Source organism: Bolinopsis microptera, chromosome 9 (genome assembly GCF_026151205.1).
Source record: "Bolinopsis microptera isolate Bmic1 chromosome 9, MBARI_Bmic_1.0, whole genome shotgun sequence".
Lineage (NCBI taxonomy): Eukaryota > Metazoa > Ctenophora > Tentaculata > Lobata > Bolinopsidae > Bolinopsis > Bolinopsis microptera.
Genome location: NC_087080.1, coordinates 1,069,783 through 1,085,148, shown reverse-complemented (window position 1 = coordinate 1,085,148; position 15,366 = coordinate 1,069,783). Strand labels below are relative to the sequence as shown.

The 15,366-nt window shown below is 35.5% G+C and overlaps 1 protein-coding gene and 2 long non-coding RNA genes across 6 annotated transcripts; all 3 read right to left on the bottom strand.

The window, feature by feature from the left end:
* Nucleotides 1–864: 864 nt before the first annotated feature.
* On the bottom strand, nucleotides 865–4,050 carry LOC134820331 (uncharacterized). Of its 4 annotated transcripts, none has more exons than XR_010160869.1 (3): nucleotides 3,144–4,050; nucleotides 1,884–2,207; nucleotides 865–1,641 (listed from the first exon to the last, which is right to left on the bottom strand). It is a non-coding gene; the product is annotated as an uncharacterized LOC134820331 (long non-coding RNA). The 4 variants fall into 4 exon arrangements; XR_010160872.1 differs by having other exon boundaries at nucleotides 865–2,207; nucleotides 3,144–3,209; nucleotides 3,379–4,050; XR_010160870.1 differs by having other exon boundaries at nucleotides 865–2,207; nucleotides 3,144–3,461; nucleotides 3,704–4,050.
* Nucleotides 4,051–7,479: 3,429 nt separating this feature from the next.
* LOC134820797 (uncharacterized) lies at nucleotides 7,480–8,882 on the bottom strand. The gene is made up of 3 exons (XR_010160923.1): nucleotides 8,778–8,882; nucleotides 8,396–8,491; nucleotides 7,480–8,141 (listed from the first exon to the last, which is right to left on the bottom strand). It is a non-coding gene; the product is annotated as an uncharacterized LOC134820797 (long non-coding RNA).
* A 1,350-nt stretch (nucleotides 8,883–10,232) lies between these two features.
* Nucleotides 10,233–13,537, bottom strand: LOC134821036 (signal peptide, CUB and EGF-like domain-containing protein 2). The gene is made up of 5 exons (XM_063831701.1): nucleotides 13,507–13,537; nucleotides 13,093–13,188; nucleotides 12,785–12,928; nucleotides 10,558–10,653; nucleotides 10,233–10,390 (listed from the first exon to the last, which is right to left on the bottom strand). The coding sequence occupies exons 2-5, from the start codon at nucleotides 13,151–13,153 to the stop codon at nucleotides 10,233–10,235; spliced, it is 459 nt and encodes a 152-aa protein (XP_063687771.1). The 5' UTR covers nucleotides 13,154–13,188; nucleotides 13,507–13,537.
* Nucleotides 13,538–15,366: the final 1,829 nt, after the last annotated feature.

Genomic DNA, 15,366 nt, shown 5'->3' with positions numbered 1-15,366 from the left:
AGTGTAATTAAGTCAATTAGTTTAATTAGTACAATAAATATAATTATTATAATTATTATGATCAGTATGATTAGAATAATTAGCAAAATTAGTATAACTGGTATAATTAGTATAATTAGCAAAATTGGTATCATTGGATTAATTAGTTAATTTAGCATTATTAATATAATTAGCATATTTAGTTAAATTATCAGAATTAGTATAATTACCATAATCAACATAATTAGCAAAATTAGTATAATAAGCAAAATTAGTTGATTAGCAAAATTAGTATAATTAGCAAAATTAGTATAATTAGAAAAATTAGTGTAATTAGAAAAATTAGTATAATTAGAAAAATTAGTGTTATTAACAAAATTAGTGTAATTAAAGAAATTAGTATAATTAGCAAAATTAGTGTAATTAGCGAAATTAGTGTAATTAGCAAAATTAGTATAATTAGCAAAACTAATATAACTAACAAAATCATTATAATTAGCAAAATTATTATAATTAGTGAAATTAGTAAATTAACCATAATTAGCATAATAATCTAAATAGTATCTCGTTGAGATTATCAAATAGTAACTTACGCAATATTGTGGTCGATTTCTGCCATAAATGATTTAAACAGAATATTTTCTCACTCTTTAATTTTGGCCAATAAGTTCATTTCGTGAGCCACTAATTTTGGGTCTTAGAGTGGCATTTTGTTTAAATGGTGAGTTTAGAAGCACTTACAGTACCTTGTTAAATTAATTATTTTTTTATTATATGTATATGATGTATTATTTTATGGCCTTTCTGAAATGTTTTATTCGGAAGAGAGTTGTGAGATTACACATTTAATTATTGCACCTGTTTGAAACAAATCGTAGTCATTACTAACGAAGTAATGTAAAACTGAAAAGTCAAAAGTAATACAACTATGTGCTTTTAAATTAATACTTTAAAAAAGTAATGTAAATTGTAAAGTAAAATCTATTTAAATTAATTATTTAAAAAACATCAGTTAAAAAGGGTAAGTAATAATACACACCTTAAAGAAAATAATCACACTCCACACAACATTTATTTTTTAAATTTCAAAATAAATCTCTAAATTTCTCGGTGAATGCCGATTAATAAAAACGTTCAAAATGATTGAAAGTTATCTCTCAAAAAAATCCGATTCCATTTATCAATCGGTTGCATTTCTTAAAATGTTAAAAGGGACACCGGTTCTACTGTTCGGTACGGTGTACAATGTTTACCATCCTCAGTGGTAGGTTGATACTATTACTAGTCAAATTGTTCATTAAGATAGCTTAAAATGTCTGGTTACAGCAGTATGTCACAGTGGCGGAGGTCCTTGTCTTTTTTCGTGATCTTCATTTCAATATCATGAGGCTCGTTCCTGGATTCTGAAATGGTCGAGTGACAAAAATCTGTTATTATGTAGTTTTTGGTAAACACCATATTTGATATTTCGTGTTCGGAACGTAAAAGTAGAAATGATCACATTTCATGAAATAATAATTATTGAACAGTTTGTACAAAAATTTAAACGAGAAGAATATTTTTCACTTCTTGTACTTACTATTCACAGCTGCCTAACAAGGTTTACAAAGGGTTCACATTTTGTTTTGTCAGTTGAAAGGTTCGTTCCTACTGAGTAAGGGTCTGAAATAAATTGTTATAATATGATATAGTAGCAAGAAATGCAGATTTATGAAAACGTTCAAAATGATTAATCCGGTTCCATCTATCAATCGGTTGCATTTCTTAAAATGTTAAAAGGGACACCGGTTCTACTGTTCGGTACGGTGCACAATGTTTACCATCTTCAGTGGTAGGTTGATACTATTACTAGTCAAATTGTTCATTAAGATAGCTTAAAATATCTGGTTACAGCAGTATCTCACAGTGGCGGAGGTCTGTGTCTTTTCTCGTGATCTTCATTTCAATATCATGAGGCACGTTCCTGGATTCTGAAATGGTAGCGTGACAAAAATCTGTTATTATGTAGTTTTTGGTAAACACTACATTTCGTGTTCGGAACGTAAAAGTAGAAATGATCACATTTCATGAAATAATGATTATTGAACAGTTTGTAGAAAAATTTAAACGAGAAGAATACTTTTTACTTCTTGTACTTTAACTTACTATTCACAGCTGCCTAAAAAGGTTTACAAAGGGTTCACATTTTGTTTTGTCAGTTGAAAGGTTCGTTCCTACTGAGTAAGGGTCTGAAATAAATTGTTATAATATGATATGTGAATGCTCTAATCTAAATTTTGACATTAAGTCTACCCTAGGGTCCACACATCCAAAATGATTATCTTGAAATTGAAAATTAGCTGGGTGTGCATTTTCCTTTGTCTTACTAACGTGTGTGAGCGCAGTGTAGTGAGAAAGTGTTTTTAACAGATTTATTATTAGACTTAGGATTATGATTTTTAATATATTACATTGATATAAGATTTATTTTTGATAGGTACTTAATAAAGTTGATGAATTTCCCTCCCTATTAAAATTTTAAACCCATTTAGTGAAAATTGATAAACGAAGATCTAGATATTGATACATATTATAACCAACATTGCTTATATTCTGCCTTGTAAACAAAGAGCAAATCTTCTTAATGCCTTCTTCCTGTCCTAAAACTAAAACTTCATCCTATTAAAGTAAAGGCCAGTTGTTACCACAAGCTATTATACCGTCCCTCTCAAAAACATGCCTCAGCCTCCATCAAAAACAATTTTAGTTTTCAGTCCTTCTAGTTTCCAAAAATCTACCGAGCTAGTGTTCTGGTGTGCACAAAAGCCCCTAAGCCCGTGCATTCCTTGCCCCGCTAGCTGCCAGTCCTTGACAAACTTCCAATAGCAAAGATCAACTAGTCATTTACAAATTGAGCACTATACAATTTTAATTGTTTTAAATATTTGACTTTGTAAAATGAGCTAAAACATTGATTTATTAGTTTCATTGATTTATTAGTTTCATTGATATAATAGCAATACATGCAGATTTATGAAAACGTTTAAAATGATTAATCCGGTTCCATTTATCAATCGTTCGGTACGGTGTACAATGTTTACCATCCTCAGTGGTAGGTTGATACTATTACTAGTCAAATTGTTCATTAAGATAGCTTAAAATGTCTGGTTACAGCAGTATCTCACAGTGGCGGAGGTCCTTGTCTTTTTTCGTGATCTTCATTTCAATATCATGAGGCTCGTTCCTGGATTCTGAAATGGTCAAGTGACAAAAATCTGTTATTATGTAGTTTTTGGTAAACACCATATTTCGTGTTCGGAACGTAAAAGTAGAAATGATCACATTTCATGAAATAATGATTATTGAACAGTTTGTACAAAAATTTAAACGAGAAGAATATTTTTCACTTCTTGTACTTACTATTCACAGCTGCCTAACAAGGTTTACAAAGGGTTCACATTTTGTTTTGTCAGTTGAAAGGTTCGTTCCTACTGAGTAAGGGTCTGAAATAAATTGTTATAATATGATATAGTAGCAATAAATGCAGATTTATGAAAACGTTCAAAATGATTAATCCGGTTCCATCTATCAATCGGTTGCATTTCTTAAAATGTTAAAAGGGACACCGGTTCTACTGTTCGGTACGGTGCACAATGTTTACCATCTTCAGTGGTAGGTTGATACTATTACTAGTCAAATTGTTCATTAAGATAGCTTAAAATATCTGGTTACAGCAGTATCTCACAGTGGCGGAGGTCTGTGTCTTTTCTCGTGATCTTCATTTCAATTTCATGAGGCTCGTTCCTGGATTCTGAAATGGTAGCGTGACAAAAATCTGTTATTATGTAGTTTTTGGTAAACACTACATTTCGTGTTCGGAACGTAAAAGTAGAAATGATCAAATTTCATGAAATAATAATTATTGAACAGTTTGTAGAAAAATTTAAACGAGAAGAATACTTTTCACTTCTTGTACTTTAACTTACTATTCACAGCTGCCTAAAACGGTTTACAAAGGGTTCACATTTGTTTTGTCAGTTGAAAGGTTCGTTCCTACTGAGTAAGGGTCTGAAATAAATTGTTATAATATGATATAATAGCAATAAATGCAGATTTATGAAAACGTTCAAAATGATTAATCCGGTTCCATCTATCAATCGGTTGCATTTCTTAAAATGTGAAAAGGCACGACGGTTCTACTGTTCGGTACGGTGTACAATGTTTACCATCTTCAGTGGTAGGTTGATACTATTACTCATCAAATTGTTCATTAAGATTTAAGATAGCTTAAAATATCTGGTTATAGCAGTATCTCATAGTGGCGGAGGTCTGTGTCTTTTCTCGTGATCTTCATTTCAATATCATGAGACTCGTTCCTGGATTTTTTAATGGTCGAGTGACAAAAATTTGTTATTATGTAGTTTTTGGTAAACACCACATTTCGTGTTCGGAATGTAAAAGTAGAAATGATCACATTTCATGAAATAATAATTATTGAACAGTTTGTACAAAAATTTAACCGAGAAGAATATTTTTCACTTCTTGTACTTACTATCACAGCTGCCTAACAAGGTTTACAAAAGGTTCACATTTTGTTTTGTCAGCTGAAAGGTTCGTTCCTACCGAGTAAGGGTCTGAAATAAATTGTTATAATATGATATAATAGCAATACATGCAGATTTATGAAAAAGTTCAAAATGATTAATCCGATTCCATTTATCAATCGGTTGCATTTCTCAAAAAGTTAAAAAGGACACCAGTTACCGTTTGGTACGGTGTACAATGTTTACCATCTTCAGTGGTAGGTTGATACTAGTGAAATTGCCTGGTTACAGCAGTATCTCACAGTGGTGGAGGTCGGTGTCTTTTCTCGAGATCTTCGTTTCAATATCATGAGGCTCGTTCCTGGATTCTGAAATGGTCGAGTGACAAAAATCTGTTATTATGTAGTTTTTGGTAAACACCACATTTCGTGTTCGGAACGTAAAAGTAGAAATGATCACATTTCATAAAATAATAATTATTGAACAGTTTGTACAAAAATTTAAACGAGAAGAATATTTTTCACTTCTTGTACTTACTACTCACAGCTGCCTAACAAGGTTTACAAAGGGTTCACATTTTGTTTTGTCAGTTGAAAGGTTTGTTCCTACTGAGTAAGGGTCTGAAATAAATTGTTATAATATGATATAATAGCAAAACATCAAAATTTTGTTAAATTTTTAATATTTAACAAAATATTATTTTGTATTGTACATGTTATTTCTGGTAATCAGCACAGTTCATGTTCAAAATGCGAAAGTAAATTTGTTCACAGTCAAGTTCAAAATAAGTTAGATAATTTCAATGTGTGTATCAAACAGCAATTGAATTTTAGGAATTCAGCACAATTTTTTATTTGAAAATTGAATTAATTATTATATCTTACTATATATAAAGCGAGACGATATATATATGTGTATATATCCGTGCCATTTTACTGACACCACGGCATCAACTTTAACGCGACTTTCCGCAAAAACCGTAAAAGATATACAACTGAAACTTTTTTGACTGAGTCAAATGCTTTAATGGCCTTCGAATCAGCAAGAAAAAATAAAAAATTGGCCAAGGAATAATAATTTTAGTGCCCAAAATTTGGACTCTTAAGTGGTGTCAAAAACGCGAATTAAATAGGTAATAATTATTTTAGTCTCTCGAGTCTTGACACCACTTTAGGGTAAGACGGGTTCCTGCTAGTATATATAAATCAAGCGTTACATTTCAGCCATGCAAAAATACAATGACATATTTTGATATACTAATTGATAAATGGTACTGCAATATAAGTTGCATAATGTTTGGCCGGATGACAACTAACGAGAAAAATAAACTTGATTACATAATAATTAATTCGGCTGAACCAACACATAGCAGGAGCCACATTAACGTTGGGGCCGTCAAAAATAGAAGTGTTATCACGAAAAAAAGCACTTAAAAAGGGTCATTTTTTACTAACCTTTGATTCTCGTTGAACTGGTTGAAGCTGATATCCTCTCTTTCTTCCTGTTGAACATTCGTATAGTCTCTATACAGCATCATCTTCGTTCCTGGAGTTGGTTATCAATAACTTAAAATAAGAGTAAATTATCATTAATTGACGATATAAAGATCTTCTCGCTTTTGCCATTTGAAATGGAAAGCACCGGATTTCCAGTCAGTTTCTAATATTTACTAGACAATATCACCAAGCTATCAATGGCGTATGTTATTACAATTGACTAGATTCTACGTATTAAGTATAGGTACGTACCGTAATTGTAGCTGCTGATAAAAGCTGAAAGTAGGTTTAAAAACGAAGGCAAATAAGTTTGCTTTTCTAAGGTTGTTATATATCAGGGCTGGATAAACTTCAGCAGTTCAAAACTAATTACAACACTACAAATCTATTACATTTATTGAGTATTATGTAACGCGATGGAAATATTTTAAGCGGGTAATATTATCCTGTCCAAACCCAGGATACATAACATGAAGACTTTGTTGTAACTTTGTATGAGAAGTATTAAAATAAGCCTAATAATGTTAACATTTTTTGGATATTGATTGAGCAGTTTTTTGAAAGATTTCAACGAAAAGAGTAATCCTCCGTATCTTGTACTTACTGCTCACAGCTCATAAAATGGTCAACAAAGGATTCACATCTTTTCAGTTGAAAGGTTCGTTCCTACTGAGTAAGGGTCTGAAACAAATTGTTATAATATGATATAATAGCAATACATCAAACCTTTGTTAAATCTTTGAATAGATTTTGAATTTAATTTAATGTTAAATACATATTTATAAATAATATGTATTTAACATTGAATAATTTTTATGAATGTTTAAAAACACAAATATGTCTCACAGTGATGGAGTTATGTGTCTTTTTTCAGGGTATTCATCACTTATCAATGCCATGAAGCTCGTTTCTGTAATCTGTATTCTGAAATGGTGATTTGATTGCTGAGTGACACATTATTTCTGGTATTGTACATGTAATTTCTGGTAATCAACACGGTTCATGTTCAAAATGTAAAATTTGGTCACAGTTAAATTGAAAATAATTTAGATAATAGCAATGTGTTTTAAAGAGCAATTGAATTTTAGGAATTCAGCACAATAGAAGTGTTGCAGTATATGACGAAAAAAAACAAACACTTTAAGTGGACATTTTTCTTACTAACCTTGAATTCTCATAGATTAATTGGAGGTGATATTCTCTCTCTTTCTTCCTGTTCATCTCTATTCTGTCGACATTCGCATAGACTTTATACATCATCGTCATTGTTCCTGGGGTTGTTAATTAATAACTTGAGATAGGATCGAGTAGATTATCATTAGACCTTATGAAGATCCTCTGGTTTTTGTCATTTGAAATGGAAATCACCGGATTTGCGGTTAGTATCTAATATTTGCTAGACTATATTATCAAGGGTTTATGTTGTAACATTGAGCTAGATTCTACGTACATCTCACGATTGCATTAAGTGTTTTAGTTTAAATTTAATATATTTATGAAACAAAGTGTTTTACTATGTTAGAAAGAAAATGCATTCTTTGTTAAATTTTTGAATTTAAATTGATTTTACATTTTATTTTGCTTTGTCAAATGCTGTTGTGTTGAGATCTCAGAGCAGGTTACCTCGATAACTTTTCTGGGGACTTATGGGTATTGGGTTTCTGCTGTCATACTTTTCCACCCGGAAAACTCCAACATTCATTTTCTTATTTAGATATCTAAGTTAGATTGCAGTATCATCTGAGCTATTTGTCATAGCCCATCAACTGTAAGATTAAATAAATCAGTTTTCTATAGTAATGTAGCCATTAACCAACTCTCCCCCTTAAGACATTATTTTACCCCCTTTCGTCGGTTATGCTGATACTATCCTGGTTGTATGAAGAGTTTAGTTATCATTTTGTAGTGATGATATGGTCATTTAGCATATCCGCTTTTACAATTATACCTGTATTTATACACTCGGGTTCATTAAAATCGAAAATAAATTCCGTTCCTGAGGTGCAGGTCACATCGCTGCTCCCTTTATTGAGAGCTCTGGATTCAATACAATTCACTTCCACCACGGTTCCTGGGACTACTGGGAACTGTGTTGTTGTTCTGATCGCAGTTCTCCACTCAGCCTTCAGTCCCGTACAGCTCACTGTCGATATGTCATATTAAATCACGTTAAACTGATTAATAAGGGTTATTTTGACGGTTTCTTATGTTCTCTTCCGCAGTTCCGCGATTTAGTTTTCCTGTCCCAACCCGAACCCTTTCAAGCAACCTCAAATATAACTATACTATCGTTTGTTAGGGTCCAAGTCTTACATACTGTATACAATTTACCATTCTATAGCGCAGTTAAATTAAATTAAAAACATAACAATAAAGTAAAATTTAAAGTTATCTTACCACAGGCAGTTTTGTTAGTGTTTGGTTTCCATCCAGCGTCACATGTCTCACAGCTTGTCATAGCATCATTCCGATATGTTCCTTCCCCACACGGCTCTGGAATTATAACGTTATTATATATTATTACAACTGGTAAATCGTTGTGGAAGATAAGGAAATCGTTATTATATAAGTACACTTCAGATGTATTTCAATTAAATTAGATTTAAAACAATAGGTGAATAATTAAATATCCACACAACACGGTTTTTTTTATAGAATTATTACCACCCAGACTCTTACGGTTCTTGTCTTTTCGTACCACAAATTTGCCTTCTTGATTCTAAGCCCCTAATAATAATTAATAATTTTAATATAATAAAATCTTGTTAACAATCCTTACCACACGTTGTTCTCGCTGAGTTTCGTTCCTGGCCAAGTTCACAAGTTGTACACAAGGCTGCTCCTTCTGAACTGATCGTGTTATCAGGACATTCTTTACATGTGTTCATATCAATGTTATTGTAGCTTCCAGCTGGACATGGCTCTGAAGAATTAGGAAATCTTTAAGCAGCAATTCGTTTTGAACTACCTTATTATTATTAAGAAGTTATTGTGAGTACCAATATCCTCGGTTTTCATTCTATAGCTCAGTTAATTAAATTTAAAACACAACAATAATATTAAATATTAGCTTTAAAGTTATCTTACCACAGGCTGTTTTGTCAGAGTTAGGTGTCAATCCAGCTTCACATGTCTCACAGCTTGTCATAGCATCATTCCGATAATTTCCTTCCCCACACGGCTCTGGCATTAATAACGTTAAAACTGGCAAATCGTAGTGGAAGCTAAGAAAATCGTTATTATATAAGTATTTAAGTACAGTTTAGATGTGTTACAATAACATTAGATTTAAAACAATGTGTGAATAATTAAATATCCAAACAACCACGGTTTTTTGATAGAATTATTACCACCCAAATTTTACGGTTCTTGTCTTTTCATACCACAAATTTGCCTTCTTGATTCTAAGTCCTATATGGCGCCTTATCCTTATCCCGTCTTAACCCTTATCCTATCTTTGCCCATCTATGTAGATATAATCATCTCAGCTCGATTCTTATTAACAATTCTTACCACATTTTGTTCTCCCTAAATTTCGTTCCTGGCCATGTTCACAAGTTGTACACAAGGCTGCTCCTTCTGAACTGATCGTGTTATCAGGACATTCTTTACATGTGTTCATTGCAATGTTCTTGTAGCTTCCAGCTGGACATGACTCTGAAGAATTAGGAAATCTTTAAGCAGCAATTCGTTTGAACTACCTTATTTAGAAGTTATTGTGAGTACCAATATCCTCGGTTTTCATTCTGTAGCACAGTTAATTCAAATTTAAAACATAACAATAGTATTACATTTTATAAGCTTTAAAGTTATCTTACCACAGGCTGATTTGTCAGAGTTTGGTGTCAATCCAGCGTCACATATCTCACAGCTTGTCATAGCATCATTCCGATATGTTTTTTCTCTACACGGCTCTACAATTTTAATGTTACAAATGGCAAATAGTTGTGGAAGATAAGAAAATCGTTATTATATAAGTACACTTCAGATGTGTTGCAATGTACAATTACATAAGATTTAAAACAATAGGTGAAAAATTAAATATCCACACAACCACGGTTTTTTGATAGACTTATTACCACCCAGACTCTTACGGTTCTTGTCTTTTTGTACCACAAATTTGCCTTCTTGATTCTAAGTCGTATCTGGCGCCTTATCCTTATCCCGTCTTAACCCTTATCCTCTCGTTGCCCATCTGTATAATATAGATATAATCATCTCAGCTCGATTCTTATTAACAATTCTTACCACATTTTGTTCTCCCTGAGTTTCTTTCCTGGCCAAGTTCACAAGTTGTACACAAGGCTGCTCCTTCTGAACTGATCGTGTTATCAGGACATTCTTTACATGTGTTCATCTCAATGTTCTTGTAGCTTCCAGCTGGACATGGCTCTGAAGAATTAGGAAATCTTTAAGCAGCAATTCGTTTGAACTACCTTATTATTATTAAGAAGTTATTGTGAGTACCAATGTCCTCGGTTTTCATTCTATAGCACAGTTAATTCAAATTTAAAACATAACAATAATATTAAATATAATAAGCTTTAAAGTTATCTTACCACAGGCTGTTTTATCAGAGTTTGGTGTTAATCCAGCGTCACATGTCTCACAGCTTGTCATAGCATCATTCCGATATTTTCTTTCTCCACACGGCTCTGGAATTAATAACGTTAAAACTGGCAAATCGTAGTGGAAGATAAGAAAATCGTTATTATATAAGTATTTAAGTACAGTTTAGGTGTGTTACAATAACATTAGATTTAAAACAATGTGTGAAAAATTAAATATCCACACAACCACGGTTTTTGATAGAATTATTACTACCCAAACTTTTACGGTTCTTGTCTTTTCATACCACAAATTTGCCTTCTTGATTCTAAGTCGTATCTGGCGCCTTATCCTTATCCCGTCTTAACCCTTATCGGTTCTTTTGCGATAGTCAAAACGCGACAACTAGCGCTGGATGGCGACAACTAGCGCTATCCAGCGCTAGTTGTCGCCATCCAGCGCTAGTTGTCGCTATCCAGCGCTGGATAACGCTGGCCAGCGCAAAATATATATGTTCGATAATTGTCGCTATCCAGCGCTAGTTGTCGCCATCCAGCGCTAGTTGTCGTCATCCAGCGCTAGTTGTCGCTATCCAGCGCTAGTTGTCGCTGGCTATGCGACACTGTCGCACGCGATAGTTTGCGATGGCCAGCGCAACTGGCCATCGCAGAAAACAGTTCGATAACTAGCGCTGGATAGCGACAACTAGCGCTGGATAGCGACAACTAGTGCTGGCCAGCGCTGGCCAGCGCTAAGCGATAGCCAGCGCTGGCCAGCGCTGGCCATCGATATCCAGCGCAAAATTTTTGCGCTATTACTCGTCAGCTAGCGCTGGCCAGCGCTAGCCAGCGCTAGTTGTCGCTATCCAGCGCTGGCCAGCGCTAGCCAGCGCTAGTTGTCGCTATCCAGCGCTAGCCAGCGCCAGCCAGCGCTAGTTGTCGCTATCCAGCGCTAGCCAGCGCTAGCCAGCGCTAGCCAGCGCTAGCCAGCGCTAGCCAGCGCTAGCCAGCGCTAGCCAGCGCTAGCCAGCGCTAGCCAGCGCTAGCCAGCGCTAGCCAGCGCTAGCCAGCGTTAGCCAGCGCTAGCCAGCGGTAACCAGCGCTAGCCAGCGCAATGTGTCAAAATCATATACTTGCGATATTACTCGGATGATGATTAATCACTTTACACTTGACTGTCACGTGCCTTTTTTAATCCATTCTCTGACTCTAGCTGGTTCTGAACGACTTTTCGAAACCCCAACCCTCTAAGTTTAATCTGATCCCAACCCTAACCCTAACCCAATCCTTAACAAAAACATATGCTGAAACCCTAACAATAACGAGAAATTAGACTAACTTCCTTATACGGTCATATCACGTGATCGATACTTGTACAGTTTTTCGCCAATATCTCGTCAGGAGAGCATTTTAACCCTATGTCATGGGCCCATGGGGGTTGATTCGGAATTAGCGTCCGAAAATACATCGATTGAAGTTGGACACAACCATCGGGGGCCCTTTTAGAACAATCTCGAAGATCGACTGTAGAGTGATTTAGCACGCTCGATATTAGTATTACTCGTCAGCCAGCGCTGGCCAGCGCAATATAGTTGCGATATTACTCGTCAGCTAGCGCTGGCCAGCGCTGGCTAGCGCTGGTTAGCGCTGGCTAGCGCTGGTTAGCGCTGGCTAGCGCTGGTTAGCGCTGGTTAGCGCTGGTTAGCGCTGGCTAGCGCTGGCTAGCGCTGGCCAGCGCTGGTTAGCGCTAGCTGACGAGTAATAGCGCAAAAATTTTGCGCTGGATATCGATGGCCAGCGCTGGCCAGCGCTAGTTGTCGCTATCCAGCGCTAGTTGTCGCCATCCAGCGCTAGTTATCGAACTGTTTTCTGCGATGGCCAGTTGCGCTGGCCATCGCAAACTATCGCGTGCGACAGTGTCGCATAGCCAGCGACAACTAGCGCTGGATAGCGACAACTAGCGATGGATGGCGACAACTAGCGCTGGATGGCGACAACTAGCGCTGGATAGCGACAATTATCGAACATATATATTTTGCGCTGGCCAGCGTTATCCAGCGCTGGATAGCGACAACTAGCGCTGGATGGCGACAACTAGCACTGGATAGCGCTAGTTGTCGCCATCCAGCGCTAGTTGTCGCGTTTTGACTATCGCAAAAGAACCCCCTTATCCTCTCGTTGCCCATCTGTATAATATAGATATAATCATCTCAGCTCGATTCTTATTAACAATTCTTACCACATTTTGTTCTCCCTGAGTTTCTTTCCTGGCCAAGTTCACAAGTTGTACACAAGGCTGCTCCTTCTGAACTGATCGTGTTATCAGGACATTCTTTACATGTGTTCATCTCAATGTTCTTGTAGCTTCCAGCTGGACATGACTCTGAAGAATTAGGAAATCGTTAAGCAGCAATTCGTTTGAACTAGCTTATTAATATTAAGAAGTTATTGTGAGTAACAATATCCTCGGTTTTCATTCTATAGCACAGTTAATTCAGATTTAAAACACAACAATAATATTAAATATAAGCTTTAAAGTTATCTTACCACAGGCTGTTTTGTCAGAGTTTGGTGTCAATCCAGCGTCACATGTCTCACAGCTTGTCATAGCATCATTCCGATATGTTCCTTCTCCACACGGCTCTGGAATTAATAACGTTAAAACTGGCAAATCGTAGTGAAAGATAAGAAAATCGTTATTATATAAGTATTTAAGTACAGTTTAGATGTGTTACAATAACATTAGATTTAAAACAATGTGTGAAAAATTAAATATCCACACAACCACGGATTTTTGATAGAATTATTACGGCCCAGACTCTTACGGTTCTTGTCTTTTCGTACCACAAATTTGCCTTCTAAGTCCTATCTGGCGCCTTTTCCTTATCCCGTCATTACCCTTAACCTATCTTTGCCCATCTATATAATCATCTCAGCTCGGTTCTTGTTAACAATTCTGACCACATTTTGTTCTCCCTGAGTTTCGTTCCTGGCCAAGTTCACAAGTTGGTTTCCATTCTATAGCACAGTTAATTCAAATTTAAAACACAACAATAATATTAAATATAAGTTTTAAAGTTATCTTACCACAGGCTGTTTCGTCAGAGTTTGGTGTCAATCCAGCGTCACATGTCTCACAGCTTGTCATATCATAATTCCGATATTTTCCTTCTCCACACGGCTCTGGAATTAATAACGTTAAAACTGGCAGATCGTAGTGGAAGATAAGAAAATCGTTATTATATAACTATTTAAGTACAGTTCAGATGTGTTACAATAACATTAGATTTAAAATTGAAAAATTAAATATCCACATATTCCACGGTTTTTCGAGGAAATTATTGCCACCCAGACTCTTACGGTTCTTGAAATTTTCGTACCACAAATTTTCCTTCTTGGCTCTAAGCCCAATACTAACTCAAATTGCTATCAGTCATTTGCATTAGGATTAACGCTAAAAATTCGCCTCATCAACAAACTATGCAGCACAATGCACATTGCACAATGCACATATTGTGTAAACTCTGCAAAATAAATATTGAACCAAAAAAGTTTTCAGTTTGTCTGGTAAAATACCTTACTGCTTATGTTGAAGATATTTTGTAAAAACATCAGTTTTCAATTGATAATTGTTTCAACCTTAGGAGCTGAAAATGGCTTGTCTCCATGATGTCTACTACAAAATATGCAATATTTCTAAATTATAGTTAGCTATTTTGCAATCTGAAAGAATATGATTTTATTTTATTCGGAGAACAGTAATTGATAAAATTATGACCACTTTATTAAGTTATAAATAACAATATGTAGTAACTATCCTATATCCCATATCCTATAATATATGCGTTTATGTCAAATAACTAAATAACAAACTTGAAATTTAGACAGAAAACACGTAATCACAAGCTTACGAGAGAATCAGCAAGTTGGCGTATATGTAAATTAAAGTTATTGTTACTTTGTTAAACCAATGCTTGTTGTTATTAGTCACCTGGTTGTGTTCCGTAGTAATCAGATGCTTCGTCATAGGAAGAGAACTCTATCTTTGTCACGTCCCTGTTCCAGTACGTGCTCCAGTCACTGCGACTACACGTTGCTTGAGAGAGCAGTATGTTGAGCACCTCTACCTCGTTACAGTGTATCACTACTCTAACACCTGCAGTTCTGGTTATACGCCACACCTTGACAGCAGTAGAGGGGGGTTTAACAGGGAGGTTAGTGGAGGATGTGGTGCACCCGTTGAGGATGTATTCTGTAGTAGATCTGAAGTAGAGGTAGACTGCTCCTGCAAACTGTCCCCCAGCAGAGTAGAAGTTCACTACCACCTGCACACTCTTCAGCACACTATTAGTTTTAATTTCTAAAGGTGTCGACTCAAGATCCCACTCTATTTTCACGTTACGTTCGACTGGTAACCAACCTGTTAATTGTATGTTTAATTCATGACTACTGAGCAACGATTCATGAATATCATGAATTTAAAGAAGAGGTGTTCTAGAAAAATTGTAAAGGAATTGTATGAATGTCGCCCATAGTTTATTCTAAGAATTTAAGGGCCCGACCATACTATGACTGTTGTCACCATGACTGTTGTCATGGTGCGGTCAGATGTAATGACCATATGTACGTAGTGTGTTTATAGGGCGTGCCAAGGATACGTGACAACTCCTCAGGCACTCGGCTTTTCAAAAGCCGTACCTAGCTGATAATCCGTGCCTGACGTGACTGCAGGCACAGTCTATTCAGTACTCGTGCCAACCGTCATGGATAACACGACGTCACGATTACCTAATAAGGTCAATATTTTGCGTGATATGGACA